At 35.9% G+C, this 13,613-nt stretch overlaps 5 protein-coding genes across 5 annotated transcripts; 3 read left to right on the forward strand and 2 right to left on the reverse strand.

The window, feature by feature from the left end:
* Positions 1-871: 871 nt before the first annotated feature.
* Positions 872-3,751, forward strand: LOC114383014 (cytochrome b-c1 complex subunit Rieske-4, mitochondrial-like). The gene is made up of 2 exons (XM_028342590.1): positions 872-1,169; positions 2,800-3,751. Exons 1-2 carry the CDS (start codon positions 1,016-1,018, stop codon positions 3,441-3,443), a joined length of 798 nt encoding a protein of 265 aa, XP_028198391.1. The 5' UTR covers positions 872-1,015; the 3' UTR covers positions 3,444-3,751.
* A 343-nt stretch (positions 3,752-4,094) lies between these two features.
* Positions 4,095-4,977, reverse strand: LOC114369837 (protein COFACTOR ASSEMBLY OF COMPLEX C SUBUNIT B CCB1, chloroplastic-like). Its single transcript, XM_028327097.1, has 3 exons — positions 4,901-4,977; positions 4,446-4,595; positions 4,095-4,308 (listed from the first exon to the last, which is right to left on the reverse strand). The coding sequence occupies exons 1-3, from the start codon at positions 4,975-4,977 to the stop codon at positions 4,095-4,097; spliced, it is 441 nt and encodes a 146-aa protein (XP_028182898.1).
* Positions 4,978-5,083: 106 nt separating this feature from the next.
* LOC114369845 lies at positions 5,084-5,548 on the forward strand. Its single transcript, XM_028327109.1, has one exon. The coding sequence runs from the start codon at positions 5,084-5,086 to the stop codon at positions 5,546-5,548; it is 465 nt and encodes a 154-aa protein (XP_028182910.1).
* Positions 5,549-6,525: 977 nt separating this feature from the next.
* On the forward strand, positions 6,526-9,499 carry LOC114383030 (cytochrome b-c1 complex subunit Rieske-4, mitochondrial-like). The gene is made up of 2 exons (XM_028342614.1): positions 6,526-6,842; positions 8,502-9,499. The coding sequence occupies exons 1-2, from the start codon at positions 6,686-6,688 to the stop codon at positions 9,143-9,145; spliced, it is 801 nt and encodes a 266-aa protein (XP_028198415.1). The 5' UTR covers positions 6,526-6,685; the 3' UTR covers positions 9,146-9,499.
* Positions 9,500-9,625: 126 nt separating this feature from the next.
* Positions 9,626-12,175, reverse strand: LOC114383021 (protein COFACTOR ASSEMBLY OF COMPLEX C SUBUNIT B CCB1, chloroplastic-like). The gene is made up of 4 exons (XM_028342602.1): positions 11,571-12,175; positions 11,004-11,125; positions 10,089-10,241; positions 9,626-9,950 (listed from the first exon to the last, which is right to left on the reverse strand). Exons 1-4 carry the CDS (start codon positions 11,913-11,915, stop codon positions 9,764-9,766), a joined length of 807 nt encoding a protein of 268 aa, XP_028198403.1. The 5' UTR covers positions 11,916-12,175; the 3' UTR covers positions 9,626-9,763.
* Positions 12,176-13,613: the final 1,438 nt, after the last annotated feature.

Here is a 13,613-nt window from a genome sequence, read left to right on the forward strand (position 1 = left end):
GTGAGAATTGTACCACCGAAGTGTGGATAAAGGTGAGGCAGTGCTCGTAGCTCGAGCTTATCTCCATTTTTTTGACCATACGATATTTGCTAAGAAAAGCTCTTAGTGTAAGCCTGTCTTATACCTAACTACTATTCCAGGATCTTGGGAGATGCAATCGATATGGATAAGGTGTGGTGCCTTATGCTTTCTATATGACCACCTTAGTGATGTTAGTTTCATAGTTTCGAACACATTCCTATTATCGATCACAAGTCGATGTCGTCATACATTGAGACAAGAACCTTGTGCTTGTAGATGGAAATCTCTAAGGGGAACGGGTATGCTTGGGCCCACGAGGATGATCTTTGATGCACTTCACTAAAGCTAGAGTAGGTCATCTAGACATCCTACAATGATCAAAGAGAGGTCCAACTGCTTCATAAGTGGCTCTTACACTAATTCATCCACATCCAAGGGATTCCTTGTGCACCTCATGAGGTTACATGCCCTGTCCCCTCTTGCACTAATGCAAAGCAATATTATTGAGAATGAGTTGATAATGCCTTTTCTATTGAGTTTTAGGGACCATGTGTAGCTTTTGATACACGTGGATGTGCATTGGTCACTATCTCTAGATTGGTTTCACATTTTCTTTTATGCATACATTGAGCTCAAATTCTCTTTCACAAACTCAGCAAATGTTATCAAGTGAGCTACACCCGTTAAATACGTATAATTGTCTTATTTAATTAAATATAATTGATGTTCCCTTGTCACTTTTCACCCAGGTTTAGGCCCAAAAAGGAATCATATAGTACCCATTTTGGTGGCCCATGTGTCAAAATTAGAGAAGCAAATAAGAAGCCCACGTTGATGAGTGAGTAGCTGGTTATGGTAGTAACTTTTCCTTGTCCATTTCCCTTTTAATCGGAAGAAGAGCCACGCTGAGGCCTAAGATCTCCGAATTCCAAGCGCCTCTTGATAGGGTCTCCCATTTTCAATTCCTTCTCAGTTTCCTTTTCTCTGAAAAAAGATGTTGAGGGTTGCAGCTAGGAGGCTCTCTTCTCTCTCCTCTTCTTCTCCGTTGCGGCCCAATCACGCCGCTTCCGCTTTTCTCTCTCGAAACGACGTCGTCGTCGATGACCACAGATCTGTTCCTTCCTCCCATCCCCTTCTTCCCTTCCGAGGTTACACTTTTACCAATTTGCCTCTCCTTTTAAATCCAATTATTGGTAGCTTGACTGCTTAAATAAGAAATTGTAGATCGGTTGTGGACTGGGGTGGGGGGGGCATGAGCTTTCATGCTATGTCTTGTCTTCTGTTGTTTTTTCTTTTTTCTTTCTCTGGAGTTAAATTAGTTGTTAGTTTGTTAGTTTTTCTTATTAGGAGGATTCGAACCCATGACCTCTTCCTTTAAATTACCAAGCCAACCTTATAACTCCTGCTATGTGTCGTGTTGTGTATACAGTTTCTAGTTTCTGTGTGTAATAAAAAAAAATGAAAGAAAAGAGCAGCAAAAAGCTTTGATTATGTAGAGTTTGCAGATGTAATAAAAAAATATATGGCAAGGAACAGTTTCGTTCAACTTCGAGTCAGAATGATGAATGAACTACTTGATTATGTCAATGGGTGCTGTGATTTTAATAAGCTGTGAGTGAATCAAGTTTCTTTTTTATTATTTAATGATTTTATTTGGAGGAAGGCTAAACGTATTAAATGGGCTTAATATGAGTAGTATTTGGGAAAGCTTAATGTATGATATCTTTTTCTGCTTCTATCTTAAGCTGCCTCTCGTCACTAGTCAGTAGCAACGGAGAAACACTTCATTTGTTGAATGAATAATTATGTTATCTATAGTATGCTAACAACAAATAATAAAATAGCATTTGCATGTTATTTTACTCTCAGGGTTTTACATTTGTAGTTTTTAATTGTGCCTGTGGCTAATCTTTGTAAAAGATTAATGCTAACTGTACAATCTTTAGTGAGCTTTTTATAGTCACTTTTATTAAGATAATACCTAGGTGCAGTTCCTTACATGTTTTTGGTACGGATATTCAACTTGTCTATAGAATACAACAAAAATGTATGAGATAATAGTTTCTTGTTGTTTAGTTTTGTAGCTTTTGAATTGTGCCTATTAGTCTTTGGAAAAGAGAAATGCAAGTGATATTAAATCCTTAATACACTCTTTTTTCTTATGACCATTTAGATGCACTTCTTTAGGTGTCAAAATTGAAGTTTGTTTTCCCCAATAAAGGTTAACATTTAAATTTGGTGTTGAAATAGTAAGATGAATCCCCAATTTTTATTGGAAAACTTCACCAAAAGCATGTAAAGAACTACACCTAAGTTTTGTCTTTTCTATTATTTTCTTGAAATTTATTGGAAATCACCCAATTGTATATAGTGGAACTCATGCAAATGTGTTTAAATTGCAATCACAGTCACGGTTTTGTCACATTCCTTGATATTTTAGAAAATTGCAAACAGATGTGGCCAATGCAATCATGATTGCAGTCGTAGACACACCAAAAACCTTGATGTCGCGGCTAAAATTGCAGTTGCAAACTGATTTTTGAAACCTTGGTTCCAATACTTATTTATTTAATTCACAATTTTGTAGCTTTCAATAAATTTTAACTAATATTAGAGAATGTGTTCAAAGTGTGTTAGAGAATGTATTGCTAGCACTTATCTTTTGGAAAATGGCTTCTTCAATTGGGTTGAAGCATGCTTTTTTCTCTAGTAATTAATTTATTATTATTTTTTCAACCAAAGGAACTCTAGTAATTGATGTAACTTGATTTTGTCTAGGTTTTGCTACTGAATCCCTGATCCACCCAATAGAAAACAGCATTATTCCCCAGATTCTGCCAACTGTTACTGCTGTTAAGAACCCTACTTCTAAGATTGTCTATGATGATCACAACCATGAAAGATTTCCCCCAGGTGACCCAAGCAAGAGGGCATTTGCCTACTTCGTACTTACAGGTGGTAGGTTTGCTTATGCCTCTCTGGTTCGTCTCCTTGTCCTCAAGTTTGTACTTAGCATGTCTGCCAGTAAGGATGTTCTTGCTCTGGCTTCACTTGAGGTCGATCTCTCCAGTATTGAGCCCGGCACCACGGTGACCGTTAAATGGCGTGGAAAGCCTGTGTTCATCAGGCGCCGAACCGAGGACGATATCAAGCTTGCAAATAGTGTTGATGTTGGATCTCTTCGCGATCCCCAGCCGGATGCAGATAGAGTCAAGGACCCAGAATGGCTCATTGTTATTGGGGTTTGCACACATTTGGGTTGCATTCCATTGCCAAATGCTGGTGACTTTGGGGGATGGTTTTGTCCATGCCATGGATCACATTATGATATTTCTGGCAGAATTAGGAAGGGGCCAGCACCATACAATCTGGAGGTTCCTACGTACACCTTCTTGGAAGAAAACAAGTTGATGATTGGTTGAAAATAAAAATGGTTCTGCATACAAGCGGGATGAGTTTACAATTTTTCATTTAAATTTATTTGGATAATGTTACAATGCACTTTTTGGACGTCTTTTGCCTGCAAGTTCTTGTTGGGTATGTTTAGCAGGTGGTTTATGTAGCTTCGAAATTGTAACTGTTACCATTTGTCGAGCTTATACCAATAATCGCCTGACGTTTACTCAGCATATTGGCGACGGCTTCAAGAATATTGAAGTGTGCATCATGTATAAACATTTTCAAATTTTGCTTATCAAGTTGGTATCTTGGAGTTGCCATTTACGGATTCTTTGAATTCTTCTTCAAAGGGAGCCAGAATCAGTGTAGTTGAATTTTTTACACATCCGTGACTCGGATTTTGAATGCGTGTACTTTGAAATTGAGATATAAGTTAGTCCTATCTTCACATAATTTCATTTCAATGACTAAGTGGATGTGTGAAAAATCCAGCTGCAGGGAATTTGGTGGAATGAAAATTTTGATTTCCTTTTTTGCTCTAAAACAAATTTGGCTACAAGTATTTCCAAGCGCATAATAAAATAAAGTCATCTATTTTTTTATATGATTTTGGTCATTGTCATTTCTCAATTACAAAAATAGATTTGATCTCAATATTCTTTAGCATTCCGATTCTACCTCCTGAAGAAAATAGCCAATAGATCATCTTTCAAAGACGCCTTAACATACACCATGCCTTTTTCACTTAACTTGAGTTCCTTCCTCATTTGCTCGACCTGTTGATCATCACCTTGGACAATGATCTCTGATAAGTTTCCATCATTTCCAACAATCATTTTCACTTTAATCTGCTCCTTTCTCGATGCCCGAGTCCAATAATAAAGGGCTCTGCATTAGCCCCCAATGTATTTTAGTATCAGCATAACATGACAACAAATAGTAACTCTCAAAACAAAAACACAATGACCATATTGAAATGAAAAATAAAGTGTGGTGTAATGTTAATTTTCAGTGTGATCACTTACGCCAATGAACTCGAGATGGTGATCCAAAACCAGTAGTTGCCAACATCTGGGAAGGTTATGGTAAGCACAAGTGCCACACTTGCCAAGCTGATGCAAGTGCAAAAAGTTAATAGTGCCGCTTGACCTCTTGGAACCATCATTCCTTCAAACCTGCAAGGGAAAATAGCTATTAGCTTCAACTAAATAGGTGATGAAAACATAAAAAGGGGAAGAGAGGTTTAACGTTTTAACTTGCTCACAAGGAAGCATTTGTTAGAAGACATGTTCTTGGCACCCCAGTGAGTATTCTCAATTTCTCATTATATAAAAAATGTTGGGAAATCTCAAAAATACAAAATTAAAAAAGAGAGGGAAAAAATATATCTCCACATTTGTCTTAGCAGAGATTTGATAACAAAAACCATAATCTTTCAAAATGACTAAATTTCACCATAATTAGTGGGAGTCTGAATAACCAAAGCGGATGACCGAGGATCACACGGAAAGTGTTTGCTCTTAGTGGTGTTGATGCTGCACAGCCTGATGATCTCATCCAAGGTATGTGTTTCATAAGTCAAGTTTCCTTGGTTGTATTGTATAATTCAGGTGCAACACATTTGTTTATTTCTCGTGTTTGTGTTGAAAAGCTTGCTTTGCATATGTCTTCTTTGAAATTTGACTTAATTGTGGATACACTTGCTAGTGGGTCTGTTTTAACTTCTGGTGTTTGCTTACAATGTCCTGACATATTTTCTGATAGACAGTTTTTGATTGATTTTGTTGTTTTACCTTTGAGTCAGATCAATGTTATTTTTGGTATGGATTGGTTATCTTTCAACCATGTCTTATTAAACTGTTTTGAGAAATTTGTTGTCTTTCCTGAGTTTGGTGTGAGTGAAGGTGATATGTTTTTGCCTGCTAACCAAGTTGAGGCATCTTTGAGGGAGGATGCACATGTATATATGATCTTAGCTAGTATGAGTGCTGAGACCAAAACCCCTGTGAGTGATATACCCTTGGCGAAAGTGTTTCCGGAGGTGTTTGAGGATGTGTATGGATTACCACCTGAGAGAGAGGTTGAGTTCTCCGTAGACCTAGGCCCGGTACTAGACCTATATCCATAGCACCTTACAGGATGTCCCCTGTAGAGCTGAGCAAGCTTAAGAAATAGTTTGTGAGGCCTAGTGTGTCACCTTGGGGAGCGACGATGTTGTTAGTTAAGAAGAAGGATGGGACCATGAGATTATGTGTAGACTATCGTCGGCTGAACAAGGTGACGATTAAGAATAGGTACCCTTTGCCTAGGATAGATGACCTGATGGACCAATTAGTGGGGGCTTGCATGTTTAGTAAAATAGATCTCAGGTCAGGTTACCACCAGATTAGAGTGAAGTATGAGGATATTTCGAAGACTGCCTTTAGGACCCGTTATGACCATTATGAGTACTTGGTTATGCCTTTTGGTGTGACCAATGCCCCAAGTGTGTTTATGAACTACATGAATAGGATTTTTCATCCATACCTAGATAGTTTTGTAGTGGTCTTCATAGATGATATCTTGGTGTATTCCAAAACTAGGGGGGAACATGAGAAGCATCTGAGGGTCGTGTTGCAAACCCTTAAGGACAACAAACTATATGTTAAGTTGTCCAAGTGTGAGTTTTGGCTAGAGGAGGTGAGCTTCCTAAGACACGTTATATCCAGGGTAGAGGCGGTGATGATTTGGGAGAGTCCTAAGTTAGTGTCTGAGATTAGGAGTTTCCTTGGTTTAGCAGGTTACTACAGTAGGTTCATAGACTTTTCTTGGTTTAGCAAGTTATTATCATAGGTTCATTAAATACGTATAATTGTCTTATTTAATTAAATATAACCAAAAAAAAATTAAAATTTTTTTCGGTGATACAATTACAATAATTATAATACAAAATGCAACGACCTAATTTACATGATTTATATGTGTGAGTAATTGATGTTCCCTTGTCACTTTTCACCCAGGTTTAGGCCCAAAAAGGAATCATATAGTACCCATTTTGGTGGCCCATGTGTCAAAATTAGAGACGCAAATAAGAAGCCCACGTTGATGAGTGAGTAGATGGTTATGGTAGCAACTTTTCCTTTTCCATTTCCCTTTTAATCGGAAGAAGAGCCACGCTGAGGCCTAAGATCTCCGAATTCCAAGCGCCTCTTGATAGGGTCTCCCACCCTAACCAAGCCAGATCCCGTTTTCAATTCCTTCTCAGTTTCCTTTTCTCTGAAAAAACATGTTGAGGGTTGCAGCTAGAAGGCTCTCTTCTTCTCTCTCATCTTCTTCTCCGTTGCGGCCCAATCACGCCGCTTCCGCTTTTCTCTCTCGAAACGACGTCGTCGTCGATGACCGCAGATCTGCTCCTTCCTCCCATCCCCTTCTTCCCTTCAGAGGTTACACTTTTACCAATTTGCCCCTCCTTTTAAATCCAATTATTGGTAGCTTGATTGCTTAAATAAGAAATTGTAGATCGGTTGTGGACTGGGGGCTTGAGCTCTCATGCTATGAAATTTGGTTTCATGCTATGTCTTGTCTTGTGTTGTTTTTTTTTTTTTTATCGGCAAAGGTTAGTTGTTAGTTTTTTTTTCTGGAGTTTAATTAGTTGTTAGTTTGTTAGTTGATTAGTTTTTGTTATTGAGAGGATTCGAACCCATGACCTCTTCCCTTAAATTACCAAGCCAACCTATGTGTCGTGTTGTGTATGCAGTTTCTAGTTTCTGCGTGTAATAAAAAAAATGAAAGAAAAGAGGTGCAAAAGGCTTTGATTATGTAGAGTTTGCTGATGTAATAAGAAAATACATGGCAAGGAACAGTTTCGTTCAACTTCGAATCAGAATGATGAATGAACTTCTTGATTCTGTCAATGGGTGCGGTGATTTCAATAAGCTGTTAGTGAATGAAGTTTCTTTTTTATTATTTAATAATTTTATTTGGAGGAAGACTAAACGTATTAAATGGGCTTAATATGAGTAGTATTTCAGACAGCTTAATGTGTGATATCTTTTTCTGCTTCTATCTTAAGCTGCCTCTCGTCACTAGTCAGTAGCTACGGAGAAACACTTCATTTGTTGAATGAATAATTATGTTATCTATAGTATGCTAACAACAAATAATAAAATAGCATTTGCATGTTATTTTACTCTCAGGGTTTTACATTTATAGTCTTTAATTGTGCCTGTGCCTAATCTTTGTAAAAGATTAATGCTAACTGTACAATCTTTATTGAGCTCTTTTATAGTCACTTTTATTAAGATAATACCTAGGTGCAGTTCCTTACATGTTTTTGGTACGGATATTCAACTTGTCTATAGAATACAACAAAAATGTATAAGATAATAGTTTCTTGTTGTTTAGTTTTGTAGCTTTTGAATTGTGCTTATTAGTCTTTGGAAAAGAGAAATGCAAGTGATATTAAATCCTTAATACACTCTTTTTTATTAGGATCATTTAGATGCACTTCTTTAGGTGTCAAAATTGAAGTTTGTTTTCCCCAATAAAGGTTAACATTTAAATTTGGTGTTGAAACAGTAAGATGAATCCCCAATTTTTATTGGAAAACTTCACCTAAAGCATGTAAAGACCTACACCTAAGTTTTGTCTTTTCTATTATTTTCTTGAAATTTATTGGAAATCACCCAATTGTATATAGTGGAACTCATGCAAATGTGTTTAAATTGCAATCACAGTCACGGTTTTGTCACATTCCTTGATATTTTAGAAAATTGCAAACAGATGTGGCCAATGCGATCATGATTGCGGTCGTAGACACACCAAAAACCTTGATGTCGCGGCTAAAATTGCAGTTGCAAACCGATTTTTGAAACCTTGGTTCCAATACTTATTTAATTCGCAATTTTGTAGCTTTCAATAAATTTTAACTAATATTAGAGAATGTGTTCAAAGTGTGCTAGAGAATGTATTGCTAGCACTTCTCTTTTGGAAAATGGCTCCTTCAATTAGAATGAAGCATGCTTTTTTCTCTTGTAATCGATTTATTATTATTTTTTCAACCAAATGAACTCTAGTAATTGATGTAACTTGATTTTGTCTAGGTTATGCTACTGAATCCCTGATCCACACAAAAGAAAACAGCATTACTCCTGAGATTCCGCCAACTGTTACTGCTGTTAAGAACCCTACTTCTAAGATTGTCTATGATGATCACAACCATGAAAGATTTCCCCCAGGTGACCCAAGCAAGAGGGCATTTGCCTACTTCGTACTTACAGGTGGTAGGTTTGCTTATGCCTCTGTGGTCCGTCTCCTTGTCCTCAAGTTTGTGCTAAGCATGTCTGCCAGTAAGGATGTTCTTGCTCTGGCTTCACTTGAGGTTGACCTCTCCAGCATTGAGCCTGGCACTACAGTGACTGTTAAGTGGCGTGGAAAGCCTGTGTTCATCAGGCGCCGAACTGAGGACGATATCAAGCTTGCAAATAGTGTTGATGTTGGATCTCTTCGCGATCCCCAGCCGGATGCAGATAGAGTCAAGGACCCAGAATGGCTCATTGTTATTGGGGTTTGTACACATTTGGGTTGCATTCCATTGCCAAATGCTGGTGACTTTGGGGGATGGTTTTGTCCATGCCATGGATCACATTATGATATTTCTGGCAGAATTAGGAAGGGACCAGCACCATACAATCTGGAGGTTCCTACGTACACCTTCTTGGAAGAAAACAAGTTGATGATTGGTTGAAAATAAAAGTGGTTCTGCATTCAAGTGGGATGAGTTTACAATTTATTTTTTAAAAATTTATTTGGACAATGTTACAATGCTCCTTTTGGACGTCGTTTGCCCTCAAGTTCTTGTCGGGTATGTTTAGCAAGTGATTTATGTAGCTTCGAAATTGTAACTGTTACCCTTCGGCGAGCTTATACCAATAATCGCCTGACGTTTACTTAGCATATTGGTGATGGCTTCAAGAATATTGAAGTGTGCATCATGTATAAACATTTTCAAATTTTGCTTATCAAATTGGTATCTTGGGAGTTGCCATTTACGGGTTCTTTGAACCTTCTTCCAAGGGAACCAGAATCAGTGTAGTTGTTAGTCCTATCTTCACATAATTTCATTTCAAAGACTAAGTGAACGTGTGAAAAATCCAGCTGCAGGGAATTTGGTGGAATGAAAATTTTGATTTCCTTTTTTGCTCTAAAACAAATTTGGCTACAAGTATTTCCAAGCGCATAATAAAATAAAGCCATCTATTTTTTATATGATTTTGATCATTATCATTTCTCAATTACAAAAATAGATTTGACTCAATATTCTTTAGCATTCCGATTCTACCTCCTGAAGAAAATAGCCAATAGATCATCTTTCAAAGACGCCTTTAACATACACCATGCCTTTTTCACTTAACTTGAGTTCCTTCCTCATTTGCTCGACCTGTTGATCATCACCTTGGACAATGATCTCTGATAAGTTTCCATCATTTCCAACAATCATTTTCACTTTAATCTGCTCCTTTCTCGATGCCCGAGTCCAATAATAAAGGCCTCTGCATTAACCCCCCAATGTATTTTAGTATAAGCATAACATGACAACAAATAGTAACTCTCAAAACAAAAACACAATGGCCATATTGAAATGGAAAATAAAGTGTGGTGTAATGTTAATTTTCAGTGTAATCACTTACGCCAATGGACTCGAGATGGTGATCCAAAACCAGTTGTTGCCAACATCTGGGAAGGTTATGGTAAGCACAAGTGCCACACTTGCCAAGCTGATGCAAGTGCAAAAAGTTAATAGTGCTGCTTGACCTCTGCTTGGAACCATCATTCCTTCAAACCTGCAAGGGAAAATAGCTATTAGTTTCAACTAAATAGGTGATGAAAACATAAAAAGGGGAAGAGAGGTTTAACGTTTTAACTTGCTCACAAGGAAGCATTTGTTAGAAGACATGTACTTGGCACCCCAGTGAGTATTCTCAATTTCTCATACAAAAAAATGTTGGGAAATCTGAAAAAAAATAGAGAAAAACTGTATCTCCACATTTGTCTTTACAAAGATTTGATAACTGATCCTTCAAAATGACAAAATTTCACCATAGTTTCTAATTACCACAATTGTCAGTGGCTTTTTGCAACAACTTATGTTAAGATGATTAAACTATTACTACTTGGAATTATATTAAAATGTACTGAGACTGTCTCAATTACATTTGTCACACAACTAGTGTGATAAATTTGTTCACGTTTATAATAACAATATACACAAAAATCTCTACCGTGCAAGAAATTAAACTCTTTCTATTATTAGGAACTAACATGGCTGCTTAAGTTTCTCTAATACACATTTGAGGCTTCACTTTAAAAAATTACACTGATAAGCATACTCACAATTCACGTGAGAAGCTTTGATAAAAAAAAAAAAAAAACAGCAATTTCCATATGTGATTTGGTTTTGGTTCACAAAGTCCATCTCCCCCCTTCTTTTCATGAACGGTTAAACGATACGTTTTTCTTCCTAACTATGGATTGAAAGAAAGGTACCAAGAAAAATCTAAAGCAAGCAAGAATAATAACAATTTAAGAATGAGACAGTAACATACGTGATTGTCTCTCCTCTGTCAGTCACTGTAAAATTGTTACGAGTGAAGAACGATAGAATCTCCCCAGCAGCTTGATTCGGCGCCTTCTTTTCACCTTCACCTATAAACGTCTTCTGCACAATCTATTTCCCCATCCACCAAAATAGTCAACAACAAAACAAAAACCCAGCAACAAAAGGAGAACAACCAACACCATCTCTAACACATTCTTCACTATTAGTTAAAACTTAATTGGGTGTGTATGTTTGGTTCTGTGTTAGCACCACAAAAATCAATTTTTCAAAATTATTTTTTTTCTAATAATTTCAATTAATAATCAAAGAGCATGTGTCCAAAGAATGTGTTTTTTTTTTCTCGCATTTCTCAAACAAAAACTAGCAAAACAGAAAAAAGCCACCATGAAAACAAAAACAAAAACAAGTAGTGCTAGCAACACAATCTCTATCACACTTCTTATTATTAGTTAAAGTTACAAAATATCGAGCGGAAAACATGAAATATAAAGTGGGGCCAAAGAGTGCTGCATTTCTCAAACAAAAACAAAAAAAAAATCAACATGAGAATCACCTTGGATTTGACAGAACGTTTGATGAGAGACCAGAGTCCTGGCACAGAGATGACAAAGAGACCCAAAGAAGTGTAATAACTGGCCAAAGAGTAACCCGCACTCTCTGCCAACAAGACCAGGTGATAGGGGTTTTGTTGGATGGTGTATGAAACCAAAGGGTCATCATGGAGTGACACATGAGCCACATGTTTCTTTGATTTTCTTTTGTGTTGTCGCTCCAATTTGAATCCCAAAAATGGGTCTACTTGGTGAAAGGCAAAGGCTCTGGTTTTGGTGGGAATTGGAAGGGAGCAGAGGGGGTGAGGATGAGGAGGAGGGGGTAACAATGCCCTAGTTACTACCATTGTGGGGGTGGGTTTAGCAGAAACGATGTGGTTAACGGTTTGAATTGGTTGTGTTGTGTTGCTCTAACGGCTAAGGTCCGATGATGTTGTTAGCTGGCTTGGTGAGAGAGGGAAGGGGGCAGAGTATTGAAATTGAAGCCAAAATGGTGCCAAGTTTGGGCAAAATCCAGAAATTATGATGATCGCACATTTTTGTGGATAATCTCGGGACTGCGTTTCCACTCAAAAGGAAATCTGTCAACTCTTGATTTTATCTACCCTCTTCTTGAATACTTGTTCTTTATGAAAAAAATATAAGTGAAGTTACAAACTTATAAAACTTACACGTTAAATGCAACAAACTAATAAAAGATTAGGTGTAAGGTTGAATTAACGTGCAAGTCTTTAACTATTTAACATTTTTTAATTGATGTTTAAATTATTATTATTTCAATTAATTCCTGGAATTGTATTTGTAATCTTGTAAGTTTATAACAAAAATTATCAAACAATTCAACAAATTGTTTTTTTTCCGGTGAAAATAATTATATACATAATATCTAACAAGTCATAAGCAGTGACTTACAAACCTCGGATTCAATACCCCATTCTGGAACAGAGCTAGATTTCAGACATTATACAACAACCTGAATCTTAAGGCCTTACATAGCATAGTTATCAAACTGGTTACGGCTACTGAGTCACTGAATCAAACATTGATTCGCTAAGTTAATTATTGATATGCATGACTTGGTTTATAATAAAAAATTATAAATAATTTTAACTTGTAAACTTTTATATTATTAATAATACATATACAACTATATATCCGTTTGTATAAATTTTTTATTTTTATAATTATTATATTAATATTGATACATATTATAATAAATATAGTATATTATTGGGTCTCCATTCTTTTAATATATACTAAAATATATATTATAATAATATTAGTATATTCGTAATCTATATTCTATACAATAAATATATATTTAATATTGGATCATTGGGAGTCAGGAACTTTATTAAAAAATTAAATCGTGCACCTTTCCTTTCACTTTTGAACATAGTTATTGGCTCACTCGAACCAGCCGGTGGACCTATTGGTCTGGGAACGGGGCATCTAATCGATTATACATGTGATTTGGTGTGATTCGATCTAGAACTAATAATTCAGCACATCATGAATTTTTTAGTTTTTTTTTTTTTTTTTACATTTGAATAACATTAAATTTAATTTATACCTTGTATTATTTATATATTTATTTCTTTTTTTTCCAAGTATAAATGCATATTTAAATTTAAGTTGATAAAATTATTATCATTTTCTATTTTTTTTGTCTAATTTATGTGTGTATTAAATTATGTCTTGTAATGATATATATTTTAAATTGTAAATTAAGGTTATTTATATTAAATTTTGAAAAAAAATGTTGTATGTTTAAAAACTTAAATAAATTCATAATTATACTTCTAAATATATTAATTTTATTTAACTTTAAATCTTAAATATATAATACCAATTGCTATAAAATAATTTATATTTCTTTTTAATATAGATCAGGTCGATTAAATAATGACTCATTGCATCAACCTCTAATCTAATAACTGAATATCACGATTGAGTCAATAAACGTAGTAAGTTTGATAACATGACTTTTGCATTTTAAACGTCAAAACTAAAACAAGGGATGAGAGAGAATTATGTTTAACTTT

Source organism: Glycine soja, chromosome 2 (genome assembly GCF_004193775.1).
Source record: "Glycine soja cultivar W05 chromosome 2, ASM419377v2, whole genome shotgun sequence".
NCBI classification, from domain to species: Eukaryota; Viridiplantae; Streptophyta; class Magnoliopsida; order Fabales; family Fabaceae; genus Glycine; species Glycine soja.